The sequence below is a fragment of the Grampus griseus genome (genome assembly GCF_964374135.1).
Source record: "Grampus griseus genome assembly, chromosome: 14".
Lineage (NCBI taxonomy): Eukaryota > Metazoa > Chordata > Mammalia > Artiodactyla > Delphinidae > Grampus > Grampus griseus.
Genome location: NC_139008.1, coordinates 67,452,290 through 67,476,792, shown reverse-complemented (window position 1 = coordinate 67,476,792; position 24,503 = coordinate 67,452,290). Strand labels below are relative to the sequence as shown.

Here is a 24,503-nt window from a genome sequence, read left to right as displayed (position 1 = left end):
TCCATCTTCAAAATATATCTAGAAACAAATTACTTCTCACCTCTTTCTCTGCTCTCAGCCTGATCCAAGCCACTATCATCTCTTGTCTGATTACTGCAACAGCCTCATTACTAGTCTCCCTGCTTCCACCCTGTCCTCCAACCATCTATTCTCAAGTTTTAAAAATCCAATCCTAACTGTTGTGTTAAAGTAGATCATGTTGCTCCTTTGCTAAAAACTTCCATTGGTTCTTCCTGGTCTCCCTCAGAATAAAAGTGAAAGTCCTAATGAAGCCTACAACAAAGCCCTTCTCAGCCCAGCCCATTATTTCTCTGACCTCACCTATCCTCACTCTCCCCTCCCTCCTCAACAGCTCCCCGGCCCTCCTGCCATTAAAGTGTAGGACCTTTGCACTTAGCTTGGAACCAAGGCTCAGGCCAGGCAAGGCTCCTTTGCTCTCCTCCTTCAGGTGCGTATACTCACACAGCACCTTTTCAGTGAATCCTCTCATCTCCCGACTTAAAATTACACTCCCTACTCCTACTTAATTTTTCTCCACACAATTTATCTTCTGATGTGCTATATATATGGTTTCCCTGTTGTTTATACTCTCTTTCCATTTGAATGGGATTTCCACAAGGGCAGGGATTTGTCTTTTTCCCCCACTGCTATATGCCCCAGAACAAGCACAGTAAATATTTAATTGCAATGTTTTTTCCGAAAAATGTTAGAAAGGTTTCAGTAGGCCATACAATTAGTTAACTTTCAACGACCATTTTACCACATCAAGGTCATTCATGTCAGACATCAATTAAGCATTCATCTGCGCATTAAGGTTTCTGAAATACTGTGCTTGGAATACAAAGAACAAGGCCTAGGTCCTGACCTCTAGATTCTTGACCCAGCAGCCCCTCACCTCTCCACACCCTACCTGAGGCTTCATGTTCTAGCAACACTCAACGGTAAGTATTTTCTACTCAGCACTTGCTGCCACTGTTACATGTGCCTATGCTCATGCTTTCTCCTCTCGCTTGAATGGAATCCCCAAAACAGAACAAGGTGAAGAGCAAAAGGTTCTGAGTAATTCTGGTGGCTGAAGTACTATATGGGGTGGGGTGGGGGGGTGGAAACAGCAGAAGAATCTGGAGGGATACAGTGGAATTAGATTATAGAGGACCTTAAATTCCATACTAAACATGTGGCCTTTATCCTGAAGGCAATGGGAAGTCCCTAATGTGATGAAATGCAGGCTTTGGAAAAATAAAGTCATTATAACTACTGTAACAAAATCACAACTAATCAGAACTTAACTGGTCGGTACTTTTAACATAAAATCTGTTCTCTGCAAATTCTCTTAAAAGAGAAACTAATCATGAAAACAAATTCTTATCAAGGATTTAGTTAAAAGGGTTGGGAGGGGCACAACGCCCATCCAACCACCATCCACCATTCCTGGGGCTATTTGGGGCTTGATTAAGACTGATAGTCTTAATCAGCTGCAGTCACACTACTGTATAGTGGATAATGATGCTCAAACCTGTTGTAACCAAAAGATTTTCAAAAGGCTTTCACCACTAAACGCTACAGCCAAAAGGGTGCTCTACTTTAATTAGTGAACATAATTAACCATGATAGGTTAATTCTTTGAGCACTACAGTAAATCAAAGTTTTGCCAACTAAGGTCTAAAGATATAGACACAACAGTCAAGAAATCTTTTTACTGATGTGGTTTTGCCCTAAGTAGCTCCAATGAAGTGGAAGTCACTTTAGCACCTGAAATTGGATACAACCAAAGCAAAAAAGTCATTTTATGACACAAGGAGCTATCTTTTCAAGTTGTATTAACTCCATTCTAACTTGAGAAATCTTTAAGTGAAAAAACACAAAAAATCTTTGCCACTTATCAATGAATAAACTGGAAGATGATAAATAAGTACATATGTAACTTATTTTGCAGAACACAACTTAGTATCTTAATTCTAAATATTTATAAATTCAACCACTGAAAATGTGATCTAAAAAGTGAAAAGTATGTGTTATACACACGTAGGACTACTGCTTGAAGTGCCAGCTGGATACCAAAGGGCTTGCCAAGCCAGCATGGGGGCCTTTTCTTCCTCTGCAGCTCTAATGGCACTGCCTTGGTACACCCGCTATAATTTGTGTACTTCTCTCTTATCCCATGCACAGTAGGCCTATGGCAGGCCTACTCAGGGCATAAATTCTTTCTAAGTATCCTCAGCACTTCCAACAGCACCTCATGTAAAGGTAGAGCAGAAACAGTCCTTTGCAATTGTGTGGAAAAGAGTTAACATAGCAGGCCTGAGACTGCTGCCCTTAGCAGGCCTGCTCACGAGGTTGGCCCTTGACTGGCATCTCGGAACCTGGATTTCAGAAGTGCTCCTATCATTTCCGAACTGATAAGGGTGGTTTACTGTGCTTAAACTGTTTATACAAACAGTATGGTTTATGCTGAACACCTGCTTTCCTTCTGGGAGCCTAGAATTTTGGCAGAGTGCCTGTGACCAACCCTAACAAAATCCCTAGGTACTACATCTCTAATGGGCTTCTCAGGTAGAAGACACTTCACATTTGTTGCCACAGTCCAAAGGGGGAGGAATTAAGTATGTCTTATGTGACTCCACTATGAAAGGACTCTTGGAAGCTTATGCCTCGTCTCCTCTGGACTTCATCCCTTGCACCTTTTCCCTTCTGCTAATTTTGCTTTATATCCTTTCACTGTAACAAATCATAGCCAGGAACACAACTATACCCAAGTCCTGTGAGTCCTCCTAGCAAGTCACTGGACCTGGAAGTGGTCTTGGGGGCCCACGACTGTTATAACAGGAAATAAATATGTATATGGTGATAATTCCAAATTTATGTCTCCAGAAATCAATTTCCTACTGAGCTTCAAGACTGTTTCATCCATCCGCCTATATGGCATCACCCTTTGGAATATCTATTAGCCATCTCAAACTTAACATGGCCAAAACAAAACTCTTGATTTCCTCTACCATATCTTTACCTCAAACTCCACCTCGGTAAACAGCACCATCAGCCATCCACATACTCACGTCAAAAACCTAGAAATAATCTTTGATTTCTCTTTTCCCTCACTACCAAGCTCCCACTAATCCTATCAGTTTTACATGGGGTGGGGCACAAATCTACCCATGAAGTAAACAAAGTAAACATTCAACAAGTGGAAGCTATTATCTCCTCAATGTTCCTGAATCCTAGCCAATGTCATCTCTAGCCTACACTAGAGCAACACCCTCTACCTCATGTCCCTGCCTCTCCCTTGGCCTTTATAATCCATTCTCCACCCCAAGCTGGAGGGATCTTTGAACAAGGCATTTGGAATATATCATTCCCCTGCTTAAAACTCCTCACTGACATCCCATCAGAACAAAATCCTAACTCTCTCCCAAGGCTTACAAGGCATGTGTGACTGTCACCTTCCTGCCTCTCTGATCTCACCTGGATATGACTTCCCCTCTGTTCCTTGTGTTCTAACCACAATGGCCTTCATTCTGATCCTCTTAACATGCCAAGATTATTTGTACCTTAGGTTCTTTTTAATAGCTATTCCTATTTTGCATGATTACCTCAAATGTCACTTCCTTAGAGAGGCCTTCCTTCACCACACTAGAAGAGATCCCAGTCAAGAACGTCATTCTATTTTATTATGTCCATATTATCACTCTCTGAAAGTATCTTACTCATTTTGTCCTTGCCTGCCTTGTTCACTGCTTGCCCCCCTAGTGTCTGGATCAGTACTTTGCACAAAGGCACCTAAATACGTCTTGAAGGAAAGATTAAGTGCACAACTATCTCCCAACTGAGAAGAAAACAAGAAGGCATTTGTATGGAAAATAAGTTTAAAGTCTGGTTACTTAAACTGCTATTCAAATTAAAACCACCCCATGAGCTTGGCAGCTTTCTCTGACTTGAGAGGTTTGTTGTTTCTTTCCTAGGGGGTAGGAGGTTTGAGGGAGGAGGTAGGAAATTATCATAAAGAGATTCCTAATCTATTTTAGTCAATATTAATGGGTCTACTATCTTTGTTCATCAATTGGCCACAGAAAAACTGTACAGAGAGCACTTTTTACTGTTGATAAGGTGCATCAGGACTGAAGTGGTGTGGCTGGACTTTCTATTCTAATAATGGGGGTGGGGGTGGGGAGAGAGCTTAGAGACATGGGGACCTTGAATATAATATCTGAACAGGACCTTAAAAGAACTAGAAGAATGCAAAAAAGAAAGGTAATAGAGCTATCTATTTTTATTTAAAAGGATCAGGTCTATTTTCCCCATAAAGCCACAGAATTTGCCAAGACATTTTTACAATGCCTCCTAGCTAGGTTTTAAGATGATAACCAAGTAGAAAAATTTTTAATCCTGGTATTGCTCATCCCCCCTCTCCCATCCGCTTTTCTACTTACACTTTTCTGATTTGGGAGCAGCTTATGATTACTGTTAAATTTTTAAGGAAAAATGTTATGTTTACTATCCCTATAGGGAATTACTTTAGTCAATTTCTTATACCCTAAATTTATTAACTTATTCAACAACTACTTACTGAATCCCTACTCTGTGCCAGGACAGACCACCATTCACATCAAGACTATCTAAATGGTGTTCCCGAAGGTACAAAACCCAGTAGCTCTGTGCCAGATACTCTATTGGGTGTCTGGAATACAGGAAAGAACAAAAAAGAAACAGTCTTTCTCTTCATATAGTTTATAATATAGTATACTCCCATGAATGGGCAAAGACTGTGGATTGAGCATTGTTGTTTTACTTTACCCTCACAACTCTAATGAGACAGGTGGTGACATTCCCTTTTAACTAACATGGAAATGTGGGCTCAAAAAGCTACATAACACATCCAAGGCCACTCAGTGTTGGAGGCAGAGCTACAGCCAACGTCTAGGAAACTGAACTGACTCTCCTCAAAACAGGAAAATGCCTGTCTCCAATTTCAGAGGGCTACTCTAGTAGTCTGTTCTAAGCTTATTCTCTGTTATGACAACTCAGTATTTTTTCAAGTCCCCAAACATTCTGCTTTTTCAGTATCCATGTTCAAAAAAAAAAAAAAAAAAAGCCAGTTGACTAACAAAAATCTTTTATCCATCTCTACAAAGCTAGATGTCATTTCTTTAAAATCTTTTGGAGTTCTCATTTCACTCCTTCAAACTTTCCAAATCTTTCACAGAATGCCAGACTTACTTTCACACTTAAGGTCTTTCACATACACTCTAGACCTTAGAACAATTTTCGTTTAACCCACTAGTCTCCTTCTCACCCTTCCCAGTTTCCTTTGGCAAAGATGTTTTGTTTGATTTGCTTACCTATTAATATTCTAGTGAAAAATAGTTTTTCTTTGCTCCTCCTAGGCAACTAACTTATATCTACAAAAAACAGTTTGTTTTTAAATAAATAAAAGTGATTTGTAAAACTTTTAATTAAATGTATAGTTTCCGTGATATCAGCTATAAGTATGCTCTACCCACCCCCGTCCTCTGTCACAAAACACAATAGTGGCACACACTTAATATGACAGAGCCAGAGCAAATATCTACTTTCCACACTAATAATTACTATCTTTGCAGGTACAGTAATGACTACTATTTTTAGTAAGTTAGACATGTAGACATCCAGAAGTAAGTAAAAACAAAGGCACAGCAACTAATTTCTTGCCATTAAGGCTTTGTTACTGGAAAGTTCCCTTGTACTATTTAGCTTTGTTTTTTGACCATAAACTAATGAGACAACTCAGCCAAACCAAGGAAAGTACCACATTCAAGAAGTGAATTCAATAGTGAATACATCTAGGAGAAAAGATGTGCTTCAAGTGCTAGACTGAGTCCCTTCAACGCATCAAAATATTTACTTGTCTGAGATAGTTCTCAAGGGTTCAGGCAAAATATAGAACCACAATTTGGCCTCTGCAACTCTCTATAAAGTACCTCTCTTTAAAGTATGAAGTTGTCAAGTTACAAACGCTATCACACACAAAAAAGAAAGAACAAAAAGGAAAAGGTAATGCATTCAAAAACAAAACGTAACAAAAAACCCGAAAACATACCTGGCAACGTGAGAAAAAGCATCCACAAGGACAGATTCAAATTCTCTAGTGAATTCAGGTCCTTTCCTTTTACTGTTTTGAATGACATCATTGGCTAAGTACAGAAAAGTAAGCTTTCTATTTGATTTGGCTGGAAAAAAAGAAAAGATAATTTAGCTTACACCAAGGAAATTCTCAATCCACCATTCTTCTCCCCTAAGCTACTCCTAAAGAACACTAAGACAAGCATTATCTACTTGAGGTCAAGACTGCTATGTTTGAAAAAACAATTTAAGGGACTCCTGGAGGTGTCTAGTAAAACAGGATTGAGAATACAATTTTGAAAAAACTAAAAAACAAGAATACGCCATTTTAATTGATTGTGGTGATAGTTGCATAACTGCGAAATACTAAAAGCCACTGAATTGTATATTCTAAAAGAGTGATTTGTGTGGAATGTGAATTATAGTTCAATAAAATTGTTTTTCAAAAAAAAAAGAATATGGCATCTTAATTTCTGTGTTATTTTAGTCAGGGTAATTAATTGGCAGTAAAAATTAAGATAATCCAAAGAAAATTCCTAAAGGATAAGCAGTCAGTATTCTCCAGTCAATTCCTAAAGGATAAGCTGTCAATACATCTCCAGAAGACATGTTAAAACCAAGATTTTCATTTATTATATTGCAAAAATGAGCATTTCTTACTCACTGTTAATTATCAAATACCACAGAATGAAAGACTGAGTTAAGTTTCAGTTTTAAAAGATACTTGTAATTTATGCTCCTAGACCAAGAATTTCTCTTTGAACATTCCAATAACCATAATCAGTCAATGTTATCAACTCTACAATCCAGAGGAATCTCTAGATGCACCAATGGATATTTATCTCAAAATTCAAATATACATTATTGCTACATGATCACTGAAAGTTTACACACGTCTGAAATCTGGATATGCAAAATTATGGCTCCTATAAAAAATATAATTCTTCTTTCTTATACCTACTAAATGTAGTATTTCCTATTACTCTATATGGTAGCATGCATTAAACCATAAAAACTTCACGCAATATGTCTGAGTTACAGTTGCTTGGGGGAACATTACTGAATTTCCTGGCTTCTATGCACATAACTTTTCAACCGTAAAGTTACATCACTACCATTTTTGGTCCCAGTTTTCTTTTAAAAGAAATAAATAATAACACAATCAGATAGTTCAAAACATTAAGTTTTTTCCAATGCCAAAGTGCCCAAAAGACTCAAGCAAGCCCTATGTCAACCTTTACACCTGAATTACTAGTCCTTACTCCACTGCTCTCAGAAACCATTTCTGTTTCTTTTGAAATGCACACAGCATGTATAAATTCTGACACAGCAAGCTCAAGATCTGACATTTTAAAATGTGGCTACAGGAGAATAACTTAAGTTAAAAACAAGATTTTTAAAGCATGTTATAGTTGAAACTGATGACTTAAAGTGCTCATAAAATTAAATATGGATATCCTGAAATGTATTAACCTGATAATAACCTAGTTTAGATGGCCAACAGATGAGAATATTGAAAACCTGGAGCTATCTTTAACTGTTCTAATTATTATTCGAAAACAGAACAAAAGTGTCAATAGCTTCAATATCCCACTGTTGCTACAAAGGTATGATTACGGCAAAAAGCTTTTTTTTTTTTTTTTTTAAAGCAAAGCTTGTTCTAGGATGTTGCAGCAAGTTAAACTACCAAGTTTATAACGCCATGAAAGTTAGATTTAAAAGTAAAAGAGGGCTTCCCTGGTGACGCAGTGGTTGAGAATCCGCCTGCCAATGCAGGGGACACAGGTTGGAAGCCTGGTCCAGGAAGATCCCACATGCCGCGGAGCAACTAAGCCCGTGCACCACGACTACTGAGCATGCGCTCTAGAGCCCGCGAGCCACAACTACTGAAGCCCACACATCTAGAGCCTGTGCTCCGCAACAAGGGAAGCCACTACAGTAAGAAGCACGTGCACCGCAACGAAGAGTAGTCCCCACTCACCACAACTAGAGAAAAGCCCGCACGCAGCAACAAAGACCCAAAGCAGCCAAAGATAAATAAATAAATATTAAAAAAAAAAAAGTAAAACAGAACTTCTACAAAGCAAATCGGACTAATATACTTTATGTTAAAAAACCCAGAATCCATATTGTAAAATGTCAATTTGGCCATTCAAGACCTGAAACATTTTGCAGTATTACAAATGTGATAGCTAAGATAGCCAAGGTTTTCACTATCTACAATGCCAATTAATTCTCATCACCGTCAAACTTAGCAATGGGAATTTAGGATAAAACTTTTTCCCTCCACATCCAGCATCCTGAATAATCAACATGAGCACCATGTGTGTAAAGGTAACATAACAAAACCCTAAAGGGAATTCCCTGGAGGTCCAGTGGTTAGGACTCCTCGCTCTCACTTCCGAGGGGCCGGCGTTCGATCCCTGGTCAGGGAACTAAGATCCCACAAGCCTCGCAGTGCGGCCAAAACAAACAAACAACAACAAAAACCCACAAAGCCCTAGAGCACCTGAACACACAAGGTCATAATACACATGACACACACACCCTCTACTCCAGCCCTGGGTGGTAACTCACTTGTTCAAATGTCTTTCCAATATGTCAGTATGGATTCTTTCACTCCCTACCGAGGCCCATTCCAAACTGGTTGAAATAGTTATTGAGCAAAGTTTAAATTACTGGCTGACCAAAATTTTTCACTTGTTTGGCTGGTTTTGACATCTAGAGAAAGTAATTTTTTTTTTAAAAAAAGGCCTATTTACCTGCACTACTAAAGGTAGTAGGAGTGCAAACGTAAGGTACAAAAGCACTACTAAAAAATGTTCATCTTAGGGTATTTTACACCAAACTGCTCCAAAAAGAAAGGGAGAAGTTCTACCTAGAACAGAGCCCAAAGGGATAAATTAAGGATTATTCCTAGGGAATGGAAAGAAAATAACACATCATGAATAGAAGTAGTACTTAAGCAGGAAAAAGAAAACTTTTAAAGTCTCATAAATATTTGGAGGCAAAACAGAGATGGTTTGTGAAATGTCTTAAGGAAATGACTTGGCTATAGATAGAAATGTCCATTTTTAAAGATTCAGGGTGGGCTAGAACCTAAAGGGCTAGTCAATTCTAACATTAGGGCACAAAATCTTTTTCCACTTCAGTGCGGGGGCATTTTCAATTCATGAAGGAAGGCTGGGTATTAGGAAACTGTACACTGATGCTTGGAAGAGCATCCTGTAGTTCTGCACTGTCCAGTATGATAGCCACTAGCCACATGTGGCTACTGAACACCTAATTTGTAGCTAACAAAACTCAGGAACTAAATTTTCAATTGTATTTATTTGAAAGTTTACTTCCTTAGTCACACATTTCAAGTGCTCATGGCAAGAGGCTACCTTGTTGCAGAGCAGATATAAAACATTTCTCTCATCACAGAAAGCTCTAGACAGTGCCGCTTGGATCCTTTACTCAGCCATGAAAATGATGTCAAGAGACCACAATTTAACACCTGAACTATTTTTTAACTCTGTTAACAGGCACCATGCTAAATGTTGTGTACATTACGGACAACTAGAAGAGCTAGTTTCTCCCTCAAAACATAATCCAGTGAAAGAGACATAACTAGTAAGAATGAAATAAATGCAGATTAATTCTAATAAATAAAAGCACTACGGGTTTGGTTGGAGTAAGATGATCACCTTCACTTATTAAGTGCACTGATGCACCGGGCACCTGAAAACAAGTTTCGGCGTCTCAGAGCTCTGGGCTAATGTCCCAACTATACACTCATGAACAAAGCACTTCATCTCTTCATATCTGTATCTTCTCATCTATAAAATGGGGATAATAATGCTGACCTACTTACAACTTAAGGTTTCATCATATGAGATTAGGGTTAAAGGAGCTTCATAAACGAAAGTACTCTTTATTTTCTGTATCTCAAATAGGGTGAGGTGGGGAATCAAGATGGCTTCACAGAAGTGACATCTGAGGTGGATTTTGACGTGCCTCTGAGATCCTACCAGATAGGATCCTGTAGAAAGCAATTCGAATTTTTCCGCCACATCTCAGATGACAGAAATGGTATCTGAATGGCACAGTGGGGTACATGAATGGGGCTCTGGGAGGCCCAGGATCTATCCGCCAACTACCCTGAGGGCTGAGGGGACCCCCATCTCAGTACAGCACATGATATTTGGGGGGTGGGGGGTCTCTGCCAGAGGACTAGAACTGGGTCTCCTGAAAGAATCCTGGATTTTGGTGTCTGCCAGTCTGATGTAGTCTGAGCCTCACTGGTTCTAAGGCCTTGAAAATACCACTTAGCCACTTCAGTTTCCTCATCTGTAAAACAGAGTGACATCCTGACCTCACAGATAGCAGAGCACACATGTAGAGTTACTTCCTATGCTATAAAGGGCCTACCACATACAGGCTGTCCAAAACAGCGCTAAGCTTCATTTGCTCAGCTTTCTGCTATGAAGCTCACTGGGGTATCAGATAGCTGTGTAGGTGCCCATCTTTCCCCAGCAGACTGTAAGCAATTCGAGGCAAAGAACATGCCCCACACTGAGTAATCAGTATCCCACCTCACCATTATTTATCCAGTGCCTACACTCTGCCTGACACCATGCTAGATGCTCATGTGGATTATCCTGTTTACTCTTCACCCCAAGTTGTTTGAGCCTCCGTTTTTTTCTCATCTGCTGAGCTCCTACTTCACAGAACTCTGAGACCGTAAAAAATGACAATGTATGTAATGATATCAGTACTGTACTTGGCACAGAACAAAGGCACAGTAAATATCAGTTATCATTATCTCTATTTTACAGATCAGGAAACTGAGGCAAAGAGAGGTGAAGCTGCGGGGGCTCAGTAAATGGCAAAGCAGGCTCCAGAGGCACTTGGCCTCTGGAGCCAACATGCTATTAAGCTCCCAACCCAGTGCCTGGCACACAACAGGCTGAGCTCAATCAATGGCTGCCAGATGCTGAGCAGGGCCTAGAACCAAGGAGAGCTGCATGAGAAGAGGAACCTGAGAGGCAAGGTCTAGGTGGTGCGGCCCCTTGACTTCTCTGCAAGGGCAGTGACCGTACCCACTTCCCAGGGCAGTGCTGAAGAGTAAGTGCGAGGATATACATAAGGTCCTAGCACAGTGACTGGCACAGAATAAAGGCTCTGGAAGTGGCAGTTACCCTTGTCCTCTTTTGACAGATGAGAAAACAGAGGCTTAGAGAGAAGAAACTTGCCCGATATCACTCAGCTAGCAAGTGACTGAGCCAAGGGCTCGATCTATGTAATCTTACTCCAAATGCCCAGCAACTGCCTGGCACACAACAGGCTAAGGCCTGTACCCTCCACCAGGCGCTCAACGCTGCCGAGAGAATAATGGTCACAAGTGTCAGGAGGAGCCGGAGAGGAAAGCGGCTGGGTTAACTGGGAGTCCTGAGCCCCGGTCGGTGGAACCTCAGACAAGTACCTTAAACCTTCCCAGGCCTCGGTTTCCTTCTCCGAGAAATGGGGATAACACTGTCTCCAACCTCAGAAGCGCAATCAATCACAGGCCCAGGCCTGGAAAGCCAGGCTCAGCTAAGAAGCTAGAGGGGCCTCGGGACGGGGTGCGGGAGAGGGCTACCCGGGAGGAGGACCCATGGGGGTAGAGGGAGTGTTTACCTTTGCGGAGCTCGCGGTGCCACACCGAGACGATGGGTCCCGCGTGCTTGCGGTGGTGGATGAGCCACAGGGAGAGGGTCTGCACGCTCTGCTGAGAGTTGCTCAGCTCTGAGAGCTTCTTCTCCAGCGCCGACTCGGAGAAGGAGGACATGGTGGCGGCGGTGAGGCCCGGCAGGGATCGGCCTGGGCCGCCCAGTGCGGCGGGGAGAGCGATGGCACGAGGCCGGAACCTCACCTGGCGGCCTGCGGGACTCTTTATGACTGACAGACGGCCGGGGGGCCAGGAGGGGGAGGGGATGGGTCTCCGCAGTAACAGCCGCCCGCGCCGCCGCCACAAGATGGCCACCGACCTCTCACCCCGCCGCGAGAGCAGGGTCAAAGGGCAAGGGCCGGAATGGCGGGGCACCGGGGGGGGGGTCAGAGTGCAGTAAAACACCCCTCCCGTGGCGAATGCCTCTTTGAATCTCGCTCGGAGCACTCCGAAAGCGACAGAGAAAAGGGCGCACTTCGGCGGCCTCCGGAAGGCGCTTTGACCGCTCGCGCCCGCACGCCGGCGCAGTGAGTGTCACCGGAACCCTTTCTCCCGCTCCCGCAGAACCTTTCTGGCGCGGTGCGGCGCGCGAGTTACGCGTCACTTCCGGCGCGGCAGAGGAGGTGCGAGAGTGAGGGAAAGGCTGGAAGACGAGGTAAGGGAGAGTGGCGAGAAAGAGAGGGAGACAGCAACCACGAGCCCTTAGAGGGGGATCCTGGGGGGGGATGCTGAGGCAGAGAGATCATGACCTGGGAATGGAACGGGACCTTTCTCCCTCACCTGGCAGGCCCCAGCAGCACTCTTCGTCTGTACGTGTCCTGCTCTCTGGCCGCCCCCCACAAAAAGCTTTTTTTGGTTCTGCCAAGCCACCCACGTGCACTTTTCACGCCTCCACGCCTTGGCTCTTGCTGTTCTTTTTCCAAAGGTGACGCCCCCCCTTCTCACGCGGTGGGCTCCCACTAGGCCTCCAGGACCACCTTTAGTGGCCAGTTCCGATGTTTAGTCTGTGACAGGACCGCCGTCAAACACACCCTTGTGCTCCCGGCTCAGTTGGTTGTTGTATTCAGGGAATTACAGGCTGCCTTCTGGGGGTTCATTTGACTATTGCTCAAATTTAAGTAATACATGTTAACTTTGTGGGGGAGTGGGGTAAGGAAGTCAGTGGGTTCGTTGACCTCCTTTAAGAAACACTATTTGAGACTCTATCCTTTAACTGTTTAAAAAGTTTTAAATTCCAATGATCACATCAGCAGAGAAATTTGTTCTTCTAACTGCTGTGGGGTGGTGGTAGGGAGTTAGGTTATTGTAGACATAGTAGAATTTTTAAATGTCCTGATCATAGTGGAACTGACCAGTTGTGGGCAGATTCCAGTTAGGAGGCACTGTACTAGTTGATGCCTGTTTTTGCTCATACTGCACTGTTCTTTGCTTAGGTGCTTTTCCTCCTTCAGAATGGAATCATCATAATCAGAGCCAACATAACGAGCTGCTGCTATGGGCTAGACACTGTGTTTTCACATAGTGACTCGTTTAATACAACAAAGCTATGCAATAGGTATTATGTTATTCCCATTTGGCAAATGAGGCTGAGGGAGCTTGGGTGACCTACCCAAGATCACATAACTAAGGTTAGAGGGAAGGGACTCTACTTTATCTGTCTTTTTTACCCCAGCACCTTATTCGTAGCTGACTGGGTGAATTAATATAAAACAAGTGAATAGCTTAAAATCACTGTCAATATCTAGTCATAATTATAACCTAGGGCCTTTGAGTCCAAATCTAGGCCATCTTTCTGTATTAAGTAACAGTGTCATATACTGAGCACTTTTATACCAAGTCACTGTGCATTAAGCACATTATGAACATTCTTTTATTTAATCCTTACAACAGTCCTGTGGGGTATGGGTTATTATCAGTATTTGACAAATGAGAAAACATTAAACATGGGTGAGTAATCAATGTCACTTGGACACAAGAAATGACAGAACCAGGAATCAAATCAAGGTTATCTTATCCCAAATTCTTCACTCCCGAGCCAGTGGTTGATTTATTCATTCAGCCGATAATTTTTGAGAACCTATGTCTGAAGCACTATTCTAGGCAAACAGACAGAATCCATGTCCTGGGAAGCTTACCTTCTGCAGGGGAAGATAAACATGTGTGTAAAATGAGCCCGAAAGTTATAAATGCCTTGAATAAAAATAAAGGGAGGTATGAGGAATGCACGTATGGGCGGATAGGCGTGCATTAGTGAGGTCAGAGAACGCCTCACTGATATGGTGACATTTGATCACAGCCTTCATAGCATAGCCCTATGCTATGTGGTGAATGTTCCAGGCAGAGGGAAAACCAAGTGCAGAGTCCTGAGGTCAGACCATTATTGGCATTTTCAAGGACCAGCAAAGAGGACAGCTCAAGTGATGTGAACCAGAAGGCTAGAAATGAGCTTAGAAAAGTTGCCAGGGACCATATCGTGTGGGGGACTATAGGCCATAGTAAGGACTTTGGATATTCCTCGGAATGAAACAAGAGTCCATTGGACCATTTTGAGCAAAAGAGGAGCATGTGGCTATTAAGTAGAAAATAGACAGTAAGGGTGCAAAGGTAGGAGCAGGAGGACTATGCTGTTGTGATAATTCAGGTGAAAGGAAGACTCAGACCAGGGTGGAGGTTGTGAGAAAGGGTCAGATTCTGGGGATATTTTAGAGGAAGAGATCACAGGATTAACTGACAGCATAGGTATGAGGTATAAAAGAAGCAAGAGCTTATATGGCCCTAAGGGTTTTAGCCTAAGCAACCATAAGAATGGAGTTTACATGTATGTACTGAACTGTGGGAAGAGCTGGTTTGGGTAGTAAGAGCAGGAGTTTAGATTTGTATATGTCTAATTGGAAATGCCTGTCCAAGTAGAGGTATCTCATAGGCAATTGGGTTTATGGGTCTGGAGCTCAAGGGAGAGATCTGAGGTAGAGCTATAAATGTGGGAGTCATAGGGGGAACAGGTATAGAAAGAAAAGAGGCCCAGTGACTAAGTCCTAGGACACTTCAACATTTAGAGGTCAGAAAGATGAGGATGATATAATCATGTGATTTATCTTCTTTAGCCTGTTAATATTAATAACAGTGATTGATTTTCAAATATTGAGCCAGCCTTACATCCCTGAAAATTAGTCCTACTTTGTCATGGTGTGTAATTCTTTTTACATACTGCTAAATTATATTTCCTCATATTTTGTTTGGGATTTTGGCATCTATATTCATGAGGGAAATTGGTCTGCCGTTTTAAAATTTTTTTATATTATCTTTATTGAGTTTTGGTATCAGGGTAATACTAGCTTCATAAAATGGATTGGAAAGTGTTTCTTCTTCTTCCATTTCTAGAACATTGTGTAGAACTGGTGTTAATTTTCTTTAAATGCTTGGTAGAAATCTGCAGTGAAACCATCTGGGCCTGAAGCCTTCTTCTTTCTTTTTTCTTTGATTTTGGGAGTCTTTAAATAATAAATTCAGTTTCCTTATAAGGCTGTTCAGTAATCTATTTCAGCTTGTGTGAATTGTGGTAGTTTATTTTTTGAGAAATTTGCCATTTCATCTGTCAAATTTATGTGTATAAAATTATTTGTAGTATTCCTGTATTATCCTTCAATATCTGCAGTCTGTAGGACTGGTATTGGTAATTCCTCTCTCCCTCCCTCCCTCCCTCCCTCCTTCCCTCCCTCCCTCCCTCCCTCCTTCCCTCTCTCCCCCTCTCTCTCCCTCTCTCTCTCCCTCTCCCTCCCCCCACCCCCATCAGTCTAGTTAGAAGCCAATTTTATTGATCTCTGTAAACCATTTCTTTGGTTCATTGATTTTCTCTATTTTTTGTTTTAAACTTCAATTCCTGCTCTGATTTTTATTATTTCTTCCTTCTGCTTGCTTTGGATTTATTTTGCTTTACTTTATTTTATTTTATTTGTCTTTTTCTAGGTTCTTGCTGTGGGAGTTTAGATTATTGATATTCATTTAAGAGCTTTCCTCTTTTCTAATATATATATATATTTAATACTATAAATTTCCCTTTCAGCATGGCTGTACCTACGTCTTACAAATTTTGATTTGTTGAACTTTTATTTTCACTCATTTCCATGTATTTTGTAAAAATTTCCCGTGACATTTCCTCCTTGGTCCATGAATTATTTAGAAATGTGTTGCTTCATTTCCAGGTGTGTGAAGATTTTCCTGTTCTCTCTCTATTAGTAATTTCTAGTTTGATTCCATCGTGGTTAGGGAACACACTGTATGATTTTAGTTCTTTTAAATTTGTTGAGGTTTATTCTGTGGTCCAGGATATGGTCTATCTTGGTGTGTGTTCTGTGGATACTTGAAAAGAATGTATATCCTACTGTCAATAGTATTCTGTAAATGTCAATTATGTAAATGTTGGTTGGTGTAGTTGAGCTCTTGTGTTATAATTGCTATTCTATCAGTTGTTGAGAGAGGAGTGTTGAAGTCACCACCTATACTTGTGGTGACCACCTATACTTTTCCTTTCAGTTTTATCCATTTTTGCTTCACACATTTTACATCTCTGTTTTGTGCATACACACTTAAGATTACTATGTCTTCTTCATAGATTTACCTTTTAATCATTATATAATGTCCTTCTTTGTCTCTGGTAATTTTTTTGCTCTGAAGTCCACTTTATCTGATATTAATATAGCTAGTCTTGCTTTCCTTTGATTAATGTTTATATGATAATATCTTTTTCCATCTTTTTACTTTCAACCTGACTATATCATTATGTTTGAAGTGAGTTTCTTGTAAACAGCATGTAGTTAAGTCATATTTTTTAACCAATTCTGACAGTCATTTTTTATTGGTGTATTTAGACATTTTATATTTAATATAATTATTGATATGTTAGAGGTTAAGTCTGAAATTTAATTCTTTTGTTTTCTGTTTGTTCTGTTTTTTTGTTTCTCCATTTTCTTTTTTTCTCCAGACTTCCTTTACTTGAACATTTTTTAGAATTCCATTCAATTTATCTATAGTGTTTCTGAGTGTATCTCTTTGTATAACCATTTTAGTGGTTCTTCTAGGTATCATATTATGTGTATATAACTTACTTTTGACAGGTCTAGTGAAGTATATGTACCTTACTTCCTTTATGTCTCTTTACCCTTTCCTGTTTATATTTGTCTGAAATATTTCCTCTAGATACATTTAGAACCACATTAGTCAGTGTTACAATTTTTGCTTTAACTATCAGACACAATTTAGAAAATTTAAAAGAATAAGAAAAACCTATTGTATTTATACATATTTTTATTTACCATGTTCTTTCTTCCTCTTTGATATTCCAAGATTCTTTTTTTTTTTTTTTTAACATTTCCTTTCTGTTTAGAGAATTTCCTTTAGCCATTCTTGTAGAGTAGGCCTGCTGGTGACAAATTCTCTTAGTTTTCCTTCATCTGAGGATATCTTTCCAGTTCATTCCTCTTTTTTTTTTTTCCTGATGGACATTTTTGCTGGGTATAGGATTCTGTGTTGACAGTTCTTTTTTTTTTGAGCACCTGAAAATTATTGTGTTGCTTCCTTCTGGCCTACATGGCTTCTGAGGAAAAATCCAGTGTCATTCAAATAGTTTTTCCCGTATCGGCAAGGTATCATTTTTCTCTGGCTGCTTTCAAGATTTTTTGTCATTTGTTTTCACAACTTTTAATTTTAATTATAATTGGTACAAATTTCTTTGGGGTAATCCTGTTTAGAGTTCACTCAGCTTCTTGAGTATATAGATTTATCTCTCTTGCCAAATTTGGGGAGCTTTCAGTGCTTTGAGTACTTTTTCAACCCTGCCCTTTTTCTTCTCTCATTCTGGGATGCTTAAATCATTTGTTATAGTCCCATAGGTCCCTGAGCCTCTTTTCAGTCTGTTTTCTCTTTGTTGTTCAGATTGAGTAATTTCTCTTATTCTGTCTTCCATGTTACAGATTCTTTCCTTTGTCCCCTCCATTCTCCTGTTGAGCCCATCTGCTGAGCTTTTTATTTGTTATTGAATTTTTCAGTTCTAAAATTTGTTTCTTCTTTGTATCTTCTATTTCTTTCCTGAGGTTTTCTGTTCTTTTGTTTTAAACAAGTTCATAATCGCTTATTGAAGCATTTTCATCACAGCTGCTTTAATAACTTTGTCAGGTAATTCTAATGTCTCTGTCATCTTAGTGTTAACGTATATTGATTGATTTTTCTTTTTTTATTCATTTGGAGATCTTCCTGGTTCTTGGGTATGGTGAATGATTTTTGACTGGACATTTTTGTATTATGTTCTAAGATTCTGGACCTTATAGAAGTCTTCTTTTTAGTTGGCTTCCTCTGAAACCACTCTGGCAGGATAAGGCAGGGGTGGGGGGACCACCCTTGTTACTTCCAAGGGTAGGTAGAAGTCCAGATTCCTCACTCAGCCTCCTTTGACACCCATGAGGGAGGGCTCCTAATTACTGTTAGGTAGAAGTGGGAGTCCTGTCTCCCCACTCCTACTTAGCCTTCTTTTTCTTTGTTCCCCCCATCTTTATTGAGATACAACATTGTAAAAGTTTAAGATGTACAATGTAACGATTTGATACACATATCAGTGTATATATATTGAGAATGATTACCACAATAAGGTTAGTTAACACCTCCATCACCTCACAAAATTACCCTTTTGTGTGTGTGGTAAGAACATTTGAGATCTACTCTACTCTTTTAGCAACTTCATGGATCATCAGACTGACCTTGCAAACTTTTATAATAGATTCCCAAAACATACCTGTTCCACCCCACCCCCAACATAGATTCTGATTCAGTAGATCTGGTGTGAGGCCCAGGAATCTGTACTTACATTGTTTCCCCTTGGTTCTGATAAACAGTTGGGTTGGAAACCTCTGGTGTAGTGAAAAGAATGCATACAGCCTTTGGAGTCACACAGGCTTGACGTGAATCCCACTGCTTGCTGTGTAACCTTGGGCATCACTTAATCTGTCTGAACCTTGTGTTACTCAGCTTCTAGACAAGGAATTTATTTATGTACATTGCCTAGCATATGGTGGGTTTTTTCAACAAATATTAATTCTCTTCTTTCTAGTCAAGAACTTGTGTTGGCAATTCTTTTATTTAAACTCCTATTTCTGGGATCTAAACCCAGTCTTTCTACCATGTGCTAGTTAATTCAAAGTTAGAAGTTTTAGAGATCATCTTATCCACCAAGTTTATTTTATGTTGAAGAAACTAAAATTCATGGAAACCACAGATCAGGTACTGTCAGAGCCAGGACTATCACCCAGATTGTCAGATTCCTGTTCTCATACTTATTCTGTCTGGAAACACCCTAAAAATGGGCTGGCATACAGTCAAAATCTAGAACTATGATTGCCTCCTGAGAGTGAATCTAGTAAGATCCTCCTGTAATGGATGAGATCAACTACCTGTAGGAATAACTCACCCCAGGAGAAGAAGAGGATGGTGGGTTTTTCTCAGACTCCAGTTCACACATATCTGATATCAAAGATCCACCAAAGAGAGCCAGACCTTGGTCTATGGTGATTGATTCAACAAGCATTTATTGAATGCCTGCTCCTTGCTGGAAGCAATAAACAAAACTGTCAACTATTACTGCCCTCATAGAGCTTATATTTTAGTGGGAAGAGAGAGACAATAAACAAATAGGTGGATAACTTGGTTTGACAGATGGTACTAAATGCTATGGAGGAAAATTTCAAAGACAGGGGAAGGAGATTGGGAGTGCAGGGCAGGAGAGGAGTGAGGATGGGTTGCAGTTTTAAACTGGGGTGATCAGAGAAGGCCTCCCTCAGAATTCACATTTGAGTAAAGCCCTGAAAGATGAGAGAGCAAGCCGTGAGGATATATCGTGGAACAGCAAGTTACAAAGGCCCCGAGCAGGTGGTTTCATCAGAACATCACCCCTGTGTGAGGCATGGCTCACTTGCCATGATGGTGTCTCCCTCTCGTCTCTGCCTTTATTAGGGGCTACAACTTTTCTGCTTTCTGGCCTTTGCTTGTGAGGTATTGTTCCTTGAACAGCCTTCCCATGCAGCCCCAAGTGTGTAGTCCCCCCACCCCAACATAAATCCTCCTCCCTCCATGAAGCCTTCCCTTTTGGTGTTCATTCTTTTTCTAAGTTCCTTTTGTACTTCTTGGGTTTTTCCTCCCTTTTTCACTTTTTAACTATATGATACAATAAGTACCTTGTGGACTAGCGTCTTATCTTTTAAGTGTCTGTAAAGTATATCACCTACAGATTGTCCCGTTTGTCTGCACCACCTGGATGCCATGGCCCAGGGATCTTACACAGCCCATTCCTGTGAAAAGGCAGAAAGAGATGGGAAGGAGGGGAAGAAGCTGCCAGGGGAATGGGTTCACTCAAGCACTCCGATTGCAGCTCTCTTCCCCCACCTCCCCAGTGACTGCTTTCTATGACCGCTGAAGGGTTAGAGTCAAGAACTGGTTTATATAGTCACTGTCTGTCACAGTTGAACTCTGGGTTGTTTTCTCTGCTCACCCTGAGAATCAGCTTGTTCTGAAAGCCTCATCCCAGTATCACTTTCTGGGCCAGAATACGCCAGTTGCTGTCAGTTATATAAACATCAAACTTTGCAGTGCCACTTTAATCAGTGTTGCATTTTATCGGAATAGAATCTAGGACTCCTATGCTTCTAAATCTCTGAGCAGTTCCTTCTGTAATCGACATATTGTCACACAGGTGTGATTTCATGACCATCCCATAAAGGTATATGATTGCCTTTTATAGTCATGCCATACTAGCAATTTGTTATACTCTCTTCCTTACAGAAAGCTGGTTTATGTATTTCTGAGCCCGTAACCCATTCTTTTGAAGATCTCCAATTGTGGTAAGTCTTCATCTGTATAGTATCCCATTGGGAGAATATACTACAGTTTATCCATTCTACTATAGATGTGCATTTGGGTAGTTTCTTTGTGGGGACAGTTGTGGATAGTGTATTCCAGAACACATCTATTGGTAAATTTATGTATGCATTTCTGTTAGGTACATACCAAAGAATGTGATTACTAGATCATAGAGCGTATGTATGTTTACCTTTAGCCTAAGGATTTTCCAAAGTAGTTGTATCAATTACACTCTTACCAGCATTGAATGAGAGTTTTGGTTGTTTTACATCCTTGCCAACGCCTAGTATTTTCTCTTCCTTTTTCTTTTTTTCCCCTTTTTTTTCAGCTTAGCCCTTCTGGTGGGTGTGTAATGGTATTTTGTTGTAGTTTTATATTGGATTTTCCGGAGCAGTGATGTTAATGTCTTTTCATGTGTTTATTGGCCATTTGGATATCCTCTATTGTGGTATGCTTGTTCAACTTCTTTTCCATGTTTCTGTTGGATTGTCTTTTTCTTAATGATTTATAGAAAATCTTTTATATTAACTTCAATGTAGTCCAATTTATCATTTTTTTTTATGGTTAGCTCTTTTCTGTGTCCTGTTTAAGAAATCTTTGGCTACTCCAAGATTACAAAGACGTTCTTTGTTTTCTTCAGAAAGCTTTGTTATTTGACATTCCATGTTTAAATCTAGTATGAGATGTAATCAAGACCTATATATTTTTTCATATGGATAGCCAGGTGGCACAGTACCTTTAATTGAAAAGACCATTCTTTCCCAGTTGATTTCAGTGTCAACTTTGTCAGGTATGTGAGTCTATATATGGAGTCTCTGTTGTATATATGGGGACTATTTCTGGACTCTATTCAGTTCCACTAATCTGTTTGTCTTTCTTTTTGCCCTTTAATTATTGTATCTTTACAGTAAATCTTGAAATCAGATAGTGTAAAACTTCACCACCAAAATTTACCAATTTAATTCCTCTTCTTCAAGATTGTCTTTGCTATTCTAGGTTGTTTGCATTCCCATATCAATTTTAGAGTCGTCTTATAACTTTCTATAAAAATGCTGCTGGGGTGTTGATTGGGATTATGTTGATTCTATACCAGCGGTTCTTTTTTTTTTTTTAACATCTTTATTGGGGTATAATTGCTTTACAATGGTGTGTTAGTTTCTGCTTTATAACAAAGTGAATCAGTTATACATATACATATGTTCCCATATCTCTTCCCTCTTGCGTCTCCCTCCCTCCCACCCTCCCTATCCCACCCCTCCAGGCTGTCACAAAGCACCGAGCCAATATCCCTGTGCCATGCGGCTGCTTCCCACTAGCTATCTACCTTACTACGTTTGTTAGTGTGTATATGTCCATGACTCTCTCTCGCCCCGTCACAGCTCACCCTTCCCCCTCCCCATAACCTCAAGTCCGTTCTCTAGGAGGTCTGCGTCTTTATTCCTGCCTTACCCCTAGGTTCTTCATGACATTTTTTTCCTTAAATTCCATATATATGTGTTAGCATACGGTATTTGTCTTTTTCTTTCTGACTTACTTCACTGTGTATGACAGACTCTAGGTCTATCCACCTCATTACAAATAGCTCAGTTTCGTTTCTTTTTATGGCTGAGTAATATTCCATTGTATATATGTGCCACATCTTCTTTATCCATTCATCCGATGATGGGCACTTAGGTTGTTTCCATCTCCGGGCTATTGTAAATAGAGCTGCAATGAACATTTTGGTACATGACTCTTTTTGAATTTCGGTTTTCTCAGGGTATATGCCCAGTAGTGGGATTGCTGGGTCATATGGTAGTTCTATTTGTAGTTTTTTAAGGAACCTCCATACTGTTCTCCATAGTGGCTGAACCAATTCACATTCCCACCAGCAGTGCAAGAGGGTTCCCTTTTCTCCACACCCTCTCCAGCATTTATTGTTTCTAGATTTTTTGATGATGGCCATTCTGACTGGTGTGAGATGATATCTCATTGTAGTTTTGATTTGCATTTCTCTAATGATTAATGATGTTGAGCATTCTTTCATGTGTTTGTTGGCAGTCTGTATATCTTCTTTGGAGAAATGTCTATTTAGGTCTTTTGCCCATTTTTGGATTGGGTTGTTTGTTTTTTTGTTATTGAGCTGCATGAGCTGCTTGTAAATTTTGGAGATTAATCCTTTGTCGGTTGCTTCATTTGCAAATATTTTCTCCCATTCTGAGGGTTGTCTTTTGGTCTTGTTTATGGTTTCCTTTGCTGTGCAAAAGCTTTGAAGTTTCATTAGGTCCCATTTGTTTATTTACCAGCGGTTCTTATCCAGGGTGATTTTTGCCCTACACAGGACATTTGGCAGTATCTGGAGACGTTTTTGGTTGGTACTCTTGGGGGAGTGCTACTGGCATGTTGGGGACAGAGGCCAAAGATGCTGCTAAATATCTGACAATGCACAGAACAGCTCTCCACCAACAAATTATCCAGCCCAAAATGTCAGTAGTGCCACTGTTGAGAAACTCTGAATTCATGTAATCAGTGTTTCAATTGGGCTTCTGTCCACCATCTTATTAAGTATTTGTTTTCTGTTTGACCCACCAGTTTTGCTTCCCTTTTTCTCATTTTTCACCTTTTGGATCAATCAGAAGTACTAATTATCCCATTTTTACTACTGTCTGAACTTTTATAGCTCTTTTGGAGTTTACCCTATAGATTTCAACATGCATTCTTGACAATCTAATACAGATTTTTTTTATCACTTCCTGATACTGCTAGACTCTTAATACACTTAACTCCTTTTATACTATCCATGCACCTTTTGTGCATTATTGTCTTGCATTTTACCTTCAGTTGTGAAAGAGTTTTATAGGGTATAAAATTCAAGGTTGGCAGTTACTTTCCTTTCACACTTCAAAGATGTCATTCTGTTGTTTTCTGGATTTCATCATTTCTTTAGAGAAGTTGCCTGTCACTTCTGTTGCTGCATTACTTTTAAGATTTTTCTCCATACTTTTGGTTTTTCAGCAGTTTGACTATGATGTGTCTGTGTGTGTTTCTCTTTGTATTGTCAACTTGGGCTTTGCTGAGCTTCTTGAATCTGTGGATTGATCTCTTTCATTTGTTTGGACATTTCTCAGCCATTTGTCCCCCAGCAGCGGCCTTCTCTCAGAATTCATGTATTTTGAGATCCCTGAAGACTATGGTTTTGCATATAGGACTCCAGTCCTATATGACCACATTAAAAGCGTCGTGGTTTCTTTTTCCTCAGTGACAGCCCTCAGCCTGGGCCTCTTCGTAATCCTGAGCCATGTCCGGGATCAGCAAATGGAAAACAAACAAACAAACAAAAAAACCCAACTATTGATTGTTGACTCACTGTGAACTTTCATCCTTCACTAGAGTATTAGTTCATCTGGTCTTTGTTGCTTCTGCAACTATTTGATGCTTTAAGAAACGCTTTTTATAATTTATCTGGTTTCTCTAGTTGTCACCAGGAGTATTGGCCTGCCATACCCTACTGTATCCTACTTGAAAGGAGAATCTGTACAGATGTTTCTGACTGCTTATCATATACCAGATGCCCTTGTAGGTTCTAGGTGTAGGATTGCCCAGTCTAAAGTAGGTAAAACAGGCATATACAAAATAATTCAGCATGCTAAATACTGTAATAGCAGTGTGTACAGTGGTAGGAGAAAGGAGGAGAATATGAAATAGCACTACCTGTTTAGGAAATTGCAAGTTTTATAATTTCACATGGTTGCAGTTTCAAGTTCAAGGGGTGAAGCAGTGCGAAATGAGGTTGATGAGACAGGCAGGGGCCTGATGGTGCAGGGCCCTGTATGCC

The 24,503-nt window shown here is 40.3% G+C and overlaps 2 protein-coding genes across 4 annotated transcripts in view; one reads left to right on the top strand and one right to left on the bottom strand.

The window, feature by feature from the left end:
* RPRD1B (regulation of nuclear pre-mRNA domain containing 1B) overlaps positions 1-12,095 on the bottom strand; it is a 55,933-nt gene extending 43,838 nt beyond the window's left edge. Inside the window, exons 1-2 of the mRNA XM_082671145.1 lie at positions 11,758-12,095; positions 6,074-6,203 (exon numbers count right to left, since the gene is read on the bottom strand). Of these exons, the coding sequence (XP_082527271.1) occupies positions 6,074-6,203; positions 11,758-11,908 (281 nt within the window). The 5' untranslated portion in view covers positions 11,909-12,095. The remainder of the gene's footprint in view (positions 1-6,073; positions 6,204-11,757) is intronic.
* Positions 12,096-12,404: 309 nt separating this feature from the next.
* Positions 12,405-24,503, top strand: part of TTI1 (TELO2 interacting protein 1) — a 44,040-nt gene continuing 31,941 nt past the window's right edge. Inside the window, exons 1-2 of one of the 3 annotated variants that reach the window (XM_082671141.1) lie at positions 12,415-12,443; positions 20,612-20,670. The gene's annotated coding sequence lies outside the window, so the exon portion shown is untranslated. Of the gene's footprint in view, positions 12,444-20,611; positions 20,671-24,503 lie in introns of all 3 variants that reach the window. The other 2 variants (XM_082671142.1, XM_082671144.1) reach the window with 2 other exon arrangements.